Here is a 14,081-nt window from a genome sequence, read left to right on the forward strand (position 1 = left end):
ACACGCAAGGGAATGAACAAAAAAAGGGGAGAGCGAGGAGAGAAAACACAGGAACATGCAAGTACGGGCCTCAGGTTAGTTAGGTGGGGTAAATGGGGGTAAGCAAGATCGCGGGTCACTGAAGTCTGAAGTCACGTTACATAGTCATAGTATTAGTAACATACATACCCTTTCCAGCAGTGATGTTGCCGGCAGCACCTCAAGATCCCCGGCATCCTCTACCTCTTGGTTACGAGCGATTGGGGAGGACTGCAAGCGCCTGAACTTCTTCTTGCTTTTACCCATTATGAGACTGACAAGAACCGCCTTTTACATGAATATTACAAGCGAATCCCCGACACCATAACACCATGACACCCACGTGTACTGAGGAAGTGTTGTGCGCATGCGCATCAACCTCGACCGAATCGTCACTTCCTGATTGTTGTTCTTGTTGTTAATTATTATACAAAAAAACTACAAAAATTGCATCGACATTGAAACGTTAAAATAATCCAACTTTACAAGATAATCAATTATAAGCGAGGTCTAATTACATGTTATTGTACACCAATAGTCGAGTTAACGTTAAGCCGGAAGTTAACGGCTCGTTTTGCACCACGTGATAACTCGCCGAGCAGGAAAACAAACACACAAGACTTGGACACAGGAGGAGATCATTTGGCCCATCGTGCCTGTGCTTCATCCACACCTCAATAATAAATCAAACACTGACAGTACAAAATAATGTACAAATCACTTTTTAACGATAATCGTTTATACAGACATCACAATCACTCAAGACTCGTACAGTAGTTATTGAAGTTATATATATATATATATATATATATATATATATATATATATATATATATATATCTCTTTCTAACCACTGACTGACTGATATTAATGTTCGGTACATTCCGGGTGACGTAGAAAGCTAAAATTTCACATGCCGACAGACATCGAAGCCGGTACACCGGGAAAAAAAAAATCTCAGAACCGTCAGAAAGCATCCATTATAAATGAAAATATGCCTCAAAAAAACCGTAAACGCATCCGTTAAAAAATAAATAAACAACCTCAATCGATACCTAGCAGGTCGGTGATGCTTGCCTATAATCATAACGCTTATATTTATTATATACCCCACTGGTATACATATATACAATCACCCATCCATACCTAAGCTACTTTGTACCTGTCCAACTAATGTCTCTATGTATCCTACGATGCCCAATTAGATAGGAACCCATCTAATTCCAGTTTAAACCTATCAACTCTACTGTACTTCTGCTGACACGACCTTTCCATACATTAACAACTCTGAGTGTAAAGGACCTCCATATTACTCCTCTTCTTCACTCAGTCTGAGGCTGCTGGTACTGTCACTGCCCATTCTGCCAAAAACGTCAGTATTTATTTTGTCTCTACACTTCATTATCTTAAACATCTCTGCTAGACCCCCACATAATCGCCTCCTTTCTAATGTATGGTAAAAATTGTGCTGTCTCCTTTTGCCGCTCCTCCTATCTGAGTCTAGCTGGACCTGGAATATCAATCTACGTCCGCTCTATGCTGAACCCTCTGTAAAAGCAGCTTGATGTCCTTCTTCAAATGTGGTGACCAAAACTGCACACAATATGTAAGGCCTCACTAAATTGCAGTTAACACTACTTCAGCTGAATTACAATTTCTCAACTTGTGAATACAACCTAAAACCATATTTACCTGTATCTACCAAGCACTGCAATGCTGTCTGCTTTCCCCTCGCTGTATGTATTACCATCCACAGATCCTTCTCCTGTGTGCTCCAACACTGCCCCTTACATCATGCAATCCCCATTTCAATTATCCCCTCCATCCCCACCTCCTCCCACCTCTCCCTACCCCTAAGCTTGACTTAGCATCAATTTCCACAAAACTAAATTGAGGTCTATTAGTAAAAATAAACAAAAGAATTGTCACTTTTGAATGTAAAGATCGATGGTAAACAGTTAAAACAGGTCAATTGTCTTGCGTACTTTGGGCATCTTCTTACTGATGACGACAGATGTGTGATGCGGAAATGAAGAGAATAATTGAGATGGCCAGATCAGCTTGTCACAATATGAAACTAGTTCTACAAGTAAGCTGAAGAAGAGCACTGATGATTCTATTCAAACTGCAGTGCTATGTATATGTGCTCAATATTGCTGTGTGGAGTGGAAACTTGTACCATTTCAAAATCTAAAGGTAATAAAAATCGTTTTTTTATGTAAAGGGTGTAGTAGGAATGTAATGGCAGAAAGTAGGTAAACAAGGTAGGGATGGTCACAAGAAATTATCATGTGAAACCATCGCTACATCTTCCTTTAAATAATGCTTCTGCCTGGAAATACAATGACAAATCTCTCTCGATTTGCTTTGCTTAAGTGTGTGTGTGTGTGTGTGTGTGTGTGTGTGTGTGTGTGTGTGTGTGTGTGTGTGTGTGTGTGTGTGTGTGTGTGTGTGTGTGTGTGTGTGTGTGTGTGTGTGTGTGTGTGTCTAAGTCTGTGTCTAAGTCTGTGTGGTTGGTTGTTATCTCCAAAGGCAGGTTTCAGAAGGTGAATCAGAGTCCTCTCAGGTCGAAGAGTGCCGACGTTCATGTGTGTGTGTGTGTGTGTGTTTAAGTGTTTACTATCTCGCTGGTCAAATCAATATACACCATCATTGTAAATGAATGCATGGAATGGGCAGGGAGCAACCATTATTTAAAGAAAGATGAAGCGATGGTTTCCCATGACAATTTCTTGTGACCTTCTCTACCTTATTCACATACTTTTTGCCATATCATCCCCATTTCCTTTGACATTGATGTTTTTATAATTTTGTACTCGTTTCTGTACTTTAAAAATGTATTTCCATGCTGGATAATTTATTTTGATTGCACAATGAAATATCTTGTCGTTTAGGTGTGAAAACACGGAAGATGTGATTATTGGTTAAGCATCGAGTCCACAGCATCAGTGCTTTTTCCGTCGGCTGACTCCACATCATCGCTAAGCAGACGCTCAAGGTCGATTGTGTTGGTGACTCCCATTAGGGCCTGGAAGTCACCAACACACAGAGCAGTGTCAATGTCATAAACACACTTATGAGCATCGAGAGCGTCGTGCAAATGACGCATTAATTCTACCAACACGGAATAATGCGCAGATGCTGCTTTAAGTATCCTAAATGTACTATGACATTCACTGTCATTAAAGCACATGGGACAATACACAAGGACAGTAAGAAAAGGGTCTTCACTCATTGCATCTTGAACAACTGTACACTCGGTAAAGTGCTGGTTATGACTACCATGGTCAATGGTGTCTAATGCTCTTCTCACGTCTTCCATGGGTTTGTCAAATGCTTCCTTCAGTGAAACAATTGCGCAAACCTCGACATCCGTGAGAGGCTTACATTCGCTAGAGCACTCCCATTTCATGGGTTCTTCCTCATTTGTCTCGATTTGTTTAGCAACCACAGCATTGCCATTCTCAATGGGTATGGGAGAGTACCTCCTAACAGGCTGGTGAGAGGGTTCGTCAAGGTTTGGCTCTGAGGAAGCAGTGTGACAGCCTCGAGCGAGGTCTTGTCTGGATTTTATTTTCAGGGATTTGATCTCCCCAGTACTTTTGAGCAAGGAGGCAGCAAATATTTGTCGCTTTTCAAGTGCCTTGTTTAGCAGTCGCCCAGCTGCTATTCTACAGACAGCTTTACCCATGACCCTTTGGTTGGCTGGAGTTTTCTGCTGTTTCTTAAAAGCTTCTATTAATGAATTTCTTATTTTTGAGTGCATAAAAAGTTTGCTCTGCATACCCTTCATGTACATCTCTTTCACGTCTACCGTCGGCTCTTGCAAGTCATGTCGGCCTCCACTATCAGCACACAAACTTTCTTTCTCCTTTGCACAGTTTCTTTTTGTGGAGCTCTTCCTGGCTGTATGCTTCTTGGTACAGCTCCCTTTGGAATCCATCTTCTTTCTTTGTAAGCGTTTCCCATACCTCATTTTAGAGGCAGCCTTCTGTTCCTCAGGGCTTAGCCCATACCTCATTTTAGAGGCAGCCTTCTGTTCCTCAGGGCTTAGCCCATACCTCATTTTAGAGGCAGCCTTCTGTTCCTCAGGGCTTAGCCCATACCTCATTTTAGAGGCAGCCTTCTGTTCCTCAGGGCTTAGCCCATACCTCATTTTAGAGGCAGCCTTCTGTTCCTCAGGGCTTAGCCCATACCTCATTTTAGAGGCAGCCTTCTGTTCCTCAGGGCTTAGCCCATACCTCATTTTAGAGGCAGCCTTCTGTTCCTCAGGGCTTAGCCCATACCTCATTTTAGAGGCAGCCTTCTGTTCCTCAGGGCTTAGCCCATACCTCATTTTAGAGGCAGCCTTCTGTTCCTCAGGGCTTAGCCAATACCTCATTTTAGAGGCAGCCTTCTGTTCCTCAGGGTTTAGCCAATACCTCATTTTAGAGGCAGCCTTCTGTTCCTCAGGGTTTAGCCAATACCTCATTTTAGAGGCAGCCTTCTTTTTCTCAGGGTTTAGCCAATACCTCATTTTAGAGGCAGCCTTCTTTTTCTCAGGGTCTAGTCTATATCGCCTTCTTGAGGCAGCCTTCTTTTTCTCAAGCTTTGCTCTGCGGATAGCCTTTAATTCCCCAATACTCTTATTGTAGTGATCCTTTCTTCGGACCAAAATTTTATCTTTGTTTTGTTGATAATTTTTTTTTGACCGAGCTCTTTTTGTCTTTGCAGAAGGCATACTTTGTCTTTAAATGTGTACTGCACACACTTGATTTAATAATAATAAAAAAATTTAAAAAATCTTTCTGTTGTAGGACGGTAGGTAATAGTGCACTGTTAACCAACCACACCCAAAAAGGTGTGGGTTTAGCAATACAGTTCGTATAATGCAGTAAAAGCAAGCACAGTGTTATATACACGTACAGTAGAAAGTACGCTTGACTTATCTTAAGTTAAGAATCCAAGATGGGAGGTAGACACAATAACAATTACGAATGGCTGTAACAAACTACCGGTTTAATACGACCGACAGAACACAAAGGATCTGAAGACGAAAGAGCAGTCAGACTTGAAAATATTTTTTGTACTTATACTATAGGACAGTACGTGATAGTCCACCGTTAACCACACCCATATAGGTGTGGCTTAGTGGGTTTAGCAATACAGTGCAACAAAGCAAGCACAGTGTTATGTATGTACAGTAGATAGTACGCTGACTTATCTTATGAATCCAAAGTGGGAGGTGGACACAACAATTACGTGGCGGTTAAAACTGCAGGTTGAACACGAACACAGGAACACAAAGGATGTGACGGCTGAGCAGTAGTCAGACCTGAAGTAGACCAACTTGAAAATGGCGCTCTGTTGATAGGACTGTACTGTACGACTGTACGTACGATTCGACGATTAACCACACCCATGTAGGTGTGATTGGCCATCTCCCCACTAGCCCGCCCCCACCATGCTGATTGGCAGGCGTTGCCCCACCCACTTCTCGTGGCCCTTCTTTGCGCTGAACCGAGTTATGCAGGTGTCCTTGCTTTTCGTGGAATCCTTTCAAGTTATGAATATTTCGAGTAGTCATGGACTCTCCCACTATAAAATGTAACTTGTAACTGTAACAAGGCCTCAAAAGCTTGAGAGTGATAAAACGAGATTGTATCCACCTTCGTGTAGAAACACATCGTCCTTGTCTTGTTAATCAATATTGTCCCTCATGAGACCTGTGCTTGAATTAAATGATTACTTGGCATGGGGTCCTGCAATTGTTTCTGATGCAGATGAAATATAAAGGCTTTCTTTTTTCTTTTTCTTTAAATACAAGATCGAGGCTCGTGAAAGAGCTAACATTTATCACACAAAAATGAAAAAGACATAAAACATATCGCAAGTGGAGTGGTAGACAAGATGGGGAGAGAAGGGGAAGCACACAAACACAACATTTGAGAGCAGGGACATCGGGAGATCTGTGGGAGGGAGAGGGTTTGGGGGAAGGAGGCGTGAGAAGGGGACGGGTGGGATGGGGTGGTCGAAGTATAAAACACAAGGACACTGCAAGGACGTCCAGGAAAGAAGTCGGTATTTCAAAAAAGTGGAATTGGGGTGAAATTAGCGGGGGTAGAAAAGATCAAAGTTTTGGATGGTGGAAGATAAGAGATGGTGGTGAACAGCTGTTTTAAAGACCTGGAGGGAGGCGTGGGATTGAAGAGAGTGAGGGAGTTTGTTCCAGAGGCGGGAGAAAAGAGGAATGAAAGGGTGAAGGTGAGCAAAGAGTCTTGATTTTGGCAGTTTAACCATAAGAGGGTTGCTGGCAGATCTTGTGCAACCTGGAGGAATATTTGGGGGACAGAGCACAGAGAGAGCTGGGGGAGCAAGGCCGGAGAGGAGTCGGTAGAAGACAGAAAGACCACCAACCTGCCTGCGGTGATTAAGTGAAAGGCCCTCGGAGTTAGCTTAATCACAGGAGATTCCAATGATTCCGAAAGCTTTGGTTTCAACAGCGTGAAGCCGAGCTAGGTGCGAGGCAGGAGTACCGGCCCAGAGGGGAAAACAGTATTCCATTGAGCTGCGGATGAAAGCCTTGCATGTGGTGAGGAGCTCAGGTGTGCCAAGGAAAGACTTCGCACGACGGAGGATGCCCAGTCGGCGACTGGCTTTGGAGGCCAGATTGGAAATGTGGTTTCCCCAGGAAAGATCATGGCAGATATTGAGACCCAAAAGCTTGACTGACAGAACTTATTGGAGAGGAATTTCCAGAAAGTGGATGGGAGGGTTGTTCAGTCGGTCTTTTTGGAGAGACATAGTAAGAGTGTGAGATTTGTCAGGATTGAAAGACATGTTCCACTTGTTTGACCAGTCTGTAATTTTGCCCAGGTCTGCAGAGAGTGAGGAGGCTGCAGACTGCTGGTCTGAGGGATGAGGAATGGAGCGGCAGAGAGTGGAGTCATCAGCAAAGATATAGAGAGGATTTTCAAGAGAGTCAGAGAGATCATTGATGAAGACCAGAAAAAGCACAGGGCCCAGAACACTGCCTTGGGGAACTCCAGCCTAAACAGGAAGGGGAGATGAGAGAAACCCATTCAGGGCCACATGTTGACTACGACTAGAGAGGAAGTCCGCAAGCAATGCGTGGAGATTTCCATGGATACCATAGGAGGAGAGTTTGGAGAGCGGGGTGCCCGACCGTATCGAAGGCACGCGATATGTCAAGGGAGACAGCTCTAATTTCCTGTTTGGCATTGAGGACCTCCATCCATTGTTGAGACAGCAGAAGCAGCATGTCTAGAGTAGAATGACCTGGTCTGAATCCAAATTGATGATCCGAGATGAGGCCATTCGAGAAGAGGAAGGATTTGATGTCAGAAGCGATGATTGAATCCATGACCTTGCTGATTATTGGGAGCAGGCTGATTGGTCTGTCGTTGCAAGGATCTGTTTTTGCACCTTTTTTGTGTAAAGCAGTGATGTTGGCTGATTTCCAAGCTGATGGAAGATGACCTTGAGCAAAAGAGAGGGTGAAGAGAACAGAGAGAGGGAGTGTAAGAGCGGCAGAGCAGGATTTTAGGACCCGTGGGCTGATGCCGTCTGGTCCAGTTGCAGAATCAGAGTCGAGGAATGACAGAAACTTCTCGACCTTGTCAAGAGAAAAGGACACATAGTCCAGGAGCAGTTGGGTACGACTGGGTACGGTGGATACAGAGAGGGGTGGGTTTGGGACACAAGATTTTGAGGCAAACACAGAGTTGAGGCATTCAGCTTTTTCACGTGCAGAGTCAGCTGTGCAGCCGTTTGAGGTAAGGGAGGGGATGGAGGGGGAACAAACACCAGAAACAGATTTGATGCCACCAGGATTTGGAAGAGGGAGACAGGTTTGAGAGTTCAGTCTTGAGAGTGGAGAGATATTGTTTTCTGGCTCTCCTGAGGGTGGACACACACTTGTTTCAGGCTTTGTGAAAGGAAATGAGATTTCCTTCCGTTGGATTTGCTTTCCAGGAGACGAAGGCAAGTTGTTTCTGGGCAACAGTCTCACCACAAGATTCCGTGTACCATGAATGGGAGGAAGGGTATGACAACTGAAGACGAGATGGGATAAATCTGTGCATGAGAGAGAGCAGTTCGCTTTGGAAGAATTCCCAGGATGAGTTGATGCCAGAGGCGGTAGAGATGGGAGACCAGTCCAGATGATTGATGGCTGCTTGAAGACCGTGCCAGTTGGCCTGAGTGAAATGCCAGACTCGTCGACGCTGAGGAGGCTCTCTGAGAATGGTCAGAGAGATGTCCACTTTAGCAAGCACATGATCAGATGAGCCGATTGGAGCAGAAGAAGAGCAGCAGACATTTGCAGGAAAGTTAGTCATAACTCATAACCAAGTCTAGAAGAGAAGATGATCCATTGAATGAGATCCGTGTCGGGAAATTGACAGATTGTGTCAGACCCAATGAGTCACAGAAGACCTTTGCTGAGGAGCCATAGCTGGTGAGAGAGGTACCCACACCCAGCCAACCTTCATGGTGACAATTGAAATCACCACATATGAGGAAGAGATGGGTTGGGATGAGTCGATAGAAGTTGGTCCATATTGTGAGACAGCGAGATGTAGATGGAGTCATCACTGTTTGGTGGATGGTACAACACACATATGAACAAAAGGTGGGAGCGAAAGGGAAGCCGTAGCCAGAGGTACTCCTGGGGGTGAGGTGGAGAGAGGGCAGTGCAGGGAGAGTGAGGAAGAGAGTTTTTGAAAAAGATAGCAACCCCACCTCCAGGACGAGGCTCAGGTCTATAATACTGGAGAAGTGAGTAACCCGGGAGAAATATTAAGGAATCAGAGACATCATGAAGGAGCAAAGTTTCTGTTAAGCAGATTAAGTCTGGTTTGTCAGAAGCAACCTGTATGGAGAGATCAGTCAGGTTTGAGCGAAGGCCATGGATGTTTGAGGTCCATAAGAGCTTCATATATGTTCATATAGGTCCATATAGGCTTCAGAGAAGAGCTACTTAGCTTGTGCCATCTGTAAACCATCCGCCATATAAAGACAGGCTTAAGAGATTGGGCATGCACTCACTGAACTATCGAGGCAAGAGAGGTTTCCGCCACTGGTATTCAAAATCTTGAACACCTTCGACAGGCTTTCTCAAGATGATTTATTTGTGAGTGCAGATATACCAACCCATGAGAGGTCACATGATGAATTTATTAAGCAGAGAAGCAAACTAAACATCAGAAGAGGATTCTTTCATCAAAAAGAACATCACTGATTGAAACCGTCTTGCATGACATGACACATAGTTGGGGCCCCAAAAGTGAAGACCCTGAAGACAATTTTAGATCAACACTGGAAATGCAGGCAAATCAGCTTAAGCTGTCTCTCCGACATGCCTTGTCAAAAGTATTGTAACGAATTTGGAAAGTGTAAAGAATGTGAGAACTGGTTTGCTGTGTTTTAACTGACCCTCGTAGAGTAAATAAGGTCGAAGGACGTCCCCCTAGTTAATTCCATGAAACTTACACACAGGCCACGATATATCTTTTTAAATAGCTTATTTCCTTATTCCATGTAGGCTAAATATGTGTTTCCCACTAGATTGACTCTGCATTGTATCAAACGAAATAAGCGTAGGCCCCTTTCAATTTCCCCAATCATCTCCGCTCTCCAAAGTTCCTTTCAAAAGCGGTGCGAGTGGTGTACAATCCAGCAAGCCGCCATTGCCCATGTGCTAATCTCGGAGAAGAGGGGGGTAGGAGCCGCCAACTCACGGGCGTGGCACGTCGTCATGATCAAAGGGGGAATCGGACAGCCCTAACAGCCAACCAGCACCGCGGTGAGCGACCCGGTAGGCGTGCCCTCGCAGCCGGCGGCTTGATTCCGACCCGAGTAATAAAAGTGACTGGAAGGGACTGCTTCGCCAGATGAGATGAGATGAGAGGTGAGATGAGAGATGAGCTGTGAGATGAGAGATGAGAGACGCTCCAAAAGAGAAGAGGTACTTGGAGATGAAACAAGCTTTGGAGAGACGCGCTGAGAGGAGGGAGACGGCTCCACCAGAAGGAGAGGAGCAGGTGTGACCGAGCCAGCGCGTGACGTCCACAGCATCAGCAGCATCGACGCGACCGAGGGTTTTCCCGCCAAAAACGCGAAGAGTGGGAGCTGCTACCTCCAGCCCTGCCGGTTGCAGGGACCTGACCCTGCCTCCCTCTCCAGCAACCCACCTCCGCCATTCCTGCCTGCAATTTCCCCCGTGTAAGTGTGAACGTCGTCTGTCTTAATCGTTGTCCTGGGGTTAAGTAAACTGCATAGATAAGCTAACGATTCACTGTGTGACTGCTTCTTCCATCAATTGCTTGTAAATAACTTTGATCGCTCCTTCTTTTTGCTTGTGTGTATAATAAATCCTGTTATTCCTCCGAACTCTGTCTTCTTCTCTCTTCCTTCTCTTTCGGTCGCTTTAGAGGTTTCCAAATTGAATATCTGTGGCGCGATCTGGTCAACGTTGGGGGAGTCGGGCCAATCGGGGATCCTGTAACGGTCGCGGTTGACCATCCGCTCGGCCCAAAGTAACATCTTGTCCGCGACCCGTAACAATTGGTGTCTAGGAGTGGGATACGAGGCCCGACCCAAATTTTTAAAAACGTCTAGAAAAAATTTGGTCAAAATTACGAGCTGCTGAAATTTTGTTGTTTTATAAAACCCGAATTTTGAGATCGCGCCATGGACAATCAAGGCGATCGGATGTCGGTGGGGGAGATAGACGGGTTAGGGGTAACCCAGGACTTAGGGGAAGAAAGGGAGGAGGAGAGCAATGAGGTGGTTGAGGGTGTATCAGGTGCACAAAATGGCGGCCTCGCGCACATGGTTATTGTGGCGCCAAATTTAGCCGCGCCCGTGACCGTAGCAGCGCCGCCGATGGATTGGGGCCTATTTATGGAACAAATAAAGGCGCTCATGGTCCAGACAAGGGAAGACCTGAGGAATGACTTGGGAAACCAATTGGGAGCAATGAGGGCTGATAGTGAGTGATTAGAGGGCCAAATGGGGGCAATGAGGGACGAAGCGAGGGGTACCGGTGAGGGGTTAGACAAGAAATTTGGGAAGTTAGACAATAATTTTGAGGGGATAGACAACGGGATAAAAGAGGTGAAAAATGGGTTAATGGGGTTAGAAAATAGGATGGAGGACAAATTGCGGGAAATAGGGGAACAATCCACCAGGGAAATCAAACGAATGGGGAACCAGATAGAGGAGGTGCAAATCGGGTTAGAAAGTAAACTGGATGCTCAGAGGGATGAATTGGGACAGATGAGGGTAGCATCTACAAAAGAGAGGGAGGAGATGAAAGAGGAGATACGACGAGGTGTAAGTGAGGAGGTCTCGGGGGTACGCGAGGAGGTAAAGCGAGGCGAAAAGCGTATAGAGAAAGAGGTGAGAAATAATACGGCGAGGTTACAAGGGGGAATAGAAGATCTGACGGAGGAGGTGGAACAGCTGACGGAGGGACAGACGGAGTTAGTGGAGCAGGTTCAAAGGAACACTGCGGTACTAGGAGGGTTAAAGGCGACACAAAAAGAAATTAAAAATGACTTGATAGCGACACAGAGGCAATGTCAGATGGTACGTGAGGGACTGACAATGAGGTTGGACGAGGTGACAGAGGTAATGGAGACAAAGGACCGGCAGGTGAGGATGCACATAGAGACGGTCACGGTAGCCTTAGAGGACGAACTTGAGGAGACGCACTGGGAAATAAAAGAGGTGAAGCAAAAATTAGAGGAAGTGGAAGAAGAGGTGAGTGAAATTAAGAAGGGACGGACAGAAACTAAGAGGGAGATAAAGGAGGAAGTAATGGAATATGTACAAGGTCGGTGCTCAACTCATGATGTGCTGCTCACTACCAAATAAAGAGTTTGCAGGTGGCAAAAGAGGTGCGGAGACGAGGTGACAAGGTGAGTGGCGAAATATTTGGCAATGTATATGATGTGAGGAAAGCTTCAGTCGGCTTGGGGATTGATTTGGATCCGGGTGTTCGTGAAAGGCCGTTGGTAAAGTGTGCGACAGGACTGGTGTGCGAAAAACTAGGTGTGCGAGAATGTCCGACCATGGGGTGTGTGAGGAAAAAGTGCGCGCCGACCAGTGACTGTGCTGTCGAGAGTGAGTCGGTAGTAGCGCGTGTGCGAGGGAGCACATGGAAGCGCGGTGTGGTGAGTGTTACAGAGGATGTAACGAGAGAGTGTACACCTGTGGTGAGTGTTACAGAGGATGTAACGAGAGAATGCACGCCTGTGGTGAGAGTTACGGAGGAAGTAACGGGAGAGTGTGCGCAAGAGTGTGCGCGAGAAAGGTGTGTAACGGACAGGTGCATGAGGAAAGAGTGCGCTGTCAAGAGTGGAGGGGAAAGTAGTGAGAGTGACACGGAGCGTGAGTTGGTTGTGACAAGTGAGCGAGGATGTACACCTGGCATGGAAGGATGCACACCTGGAATGGTAGAGCGGGTGTGGGAATGCACACTTGAGTTGGTAGTGAGGCACGTGGTTGGGTGTGCGAGTGAGAGCACCCCTGTGATAGTCACAGAGGAGGTGACCGAGAAGGGGGCGCGAAGAGGTGTGTTGGTGAGGTGTGCGAGCGACGAGTGCGTGCAAAGGTGTTCGGTGGTCAGGTGTGTGACCAAGTCTGTGAGCGGAATGAGTGTACCTGGGTGTGTTAGAGAAGGTACGACGAGGAGCATGGGAACAGCTGGATGTATGGGCAAGAAAGGGGTAGCGTATGCGTGTACCCATGCAGGTGAGGCATCGACGGTAACCGGGTTAGCGGTTAGAGCGACTTATAGCCGAATCGGGCCCTCGGTGCGTGCCGGGCTTCGCGTGCCGCGAGAACCAGCGGGGATCCGAGCCACGGCGGGTTCGAAAGGACCGCCGTACGCGATCCACGCTGGGCCTCGCTTGGAACGGCCGCGTCCGTGCTCCACTAGGCGGAGCGGGCAGCCCGATAGGAAGGGTCGTCATGGCGACCCCCTTTTATTGAGACGTTCCGGCAGGTCGAGATCGGGCAATTGGATGGCTCCGCGCCGAGGTGGTGCGTGGGATCTCGGCACGGGTAAGCCCCCGTCCCTGCACCGAGTGCCGGACGCATCCAGCCGCCGGCACCAAAGAACCCGCGTTCATTGCTCGGCTGTACGAAGCCGGGCTGTAGACGTGAATTGGCGCACCGAGAGGATCTAATAAGTAGACGGGTGATGAGGTTAGTGTTTTGGACCCAAAATTAGAAAAAGGCGAAATTTGATGATTGGTACGATGATTGGAAGATGATTGGCAAAATTTTTGATTTGTTGGATTTGGTGTGCAAAATTGATAGTGGGAACGTCCCCCATGTGGAGGGATGGCAACTCTGTCATCCCTCACAAGGGGGGCAAAGGAGCACGAGGTTTATGGGGTTTATGGCAGTGAAAACTAGCCCGGGTGGGTTAGGATATTGTGTGTAGGGCCCTAGAAGATGACATTAGGTAACGTTAAGGTTAGTTAATGACTGATACCTGTAGTGGGGGACGCAGGTAGATTAGGTGGATTATAATGACGTGGTATGTGCTTAGTTTAAAGGGAAGACGGGGAGCACTAGGTTAGCAGGGCAACAGGTAGATGAGATGATGCCGTGTGTTTGAGGATTGAACAGGTGTGATTGCACAGGTGTGCAACTGAACAGGTGGATGGAGCAGTGTATGAGTGAGTGAAGGTGATTGTGTATTGTGATGACCAAATGGTCCAGGAAGAAAGGAGGGTGCAGGTGGCACCAGGTATGATTGCACAGGTGTGCAACGACAGGTGAATGGAGAACAGGTGTATGGAATAAATGGTATGGAGTATTGGAATGGATGGTCGTGGAGTGAGTATGGTGGAAATTGTGGAGTGGAGTGGATGGTGCGAAGGTGTGAATGGGGGAAGGATGGACCCCCATCACGGATACCCGGGGCGGGTAGTGTAAGTGTTAGGTAGAGTGTACAGGTAAATTGTGGTTGGATATTGGCATCTGTGGTGCGGTTGGAAGAATGATGTTTGGATGGGTGCATTAGTGTTGTGGAAATGGCTGGGCGT

At 46.6% G+C, this 14,081-nt stretch overlaps 1 protein-coding gene across 8 annotated transcripts in view; it reads right to left on the reverse strand.

The window, feature by feature from the left end:
* HEATR3 (HEAT repeat containing 3) overlaps positions 1 to 5,398 on the reverse strand; it is a 92,685-nt gene extending 87,287 nt beyond the window's left edge. For 4 of the 8 annotated variants that reach the window (XR_013624553.1, XR_013624554.1, XM_068128822.2 and 1 more), the window contains exon 1: positions 169 to 404. Coding sequence is in view for 4 of the 8 variants with exons in the window: in XM_068128822.2 (XP_067984923.2) it covers positions 169 to 285 (117 nt within the window). In the remaining 4 variants the exon portion in view is untranslated. Of the gene's footprint in view, positions 1 to 168; positions 405 to 5,332 lie in introns of those variants that run through there. The other 4 variants (XM_078784522.1, XM_078784524.1, XM_068128824.2 and 1 more) reach the window with 4 other exon arrangements.
* Positions 5,399 to 14,081: the final 8,683 nt, after the last annotated feature.

This window comes from Myxine glutinosa, chromosome 9, assembly GCF_964187855.1.
Source record: "Myxine glutinosa chromosome 9, kmMyxGlut1.1, whole genome shotgun sequence".
Classification (NCBI taxonomy): Eukaryota; Metazoa; Chordata; class Myxini; order Myxiniformes; family Myxinidae; genus Myxine; species Myxine glutinosa.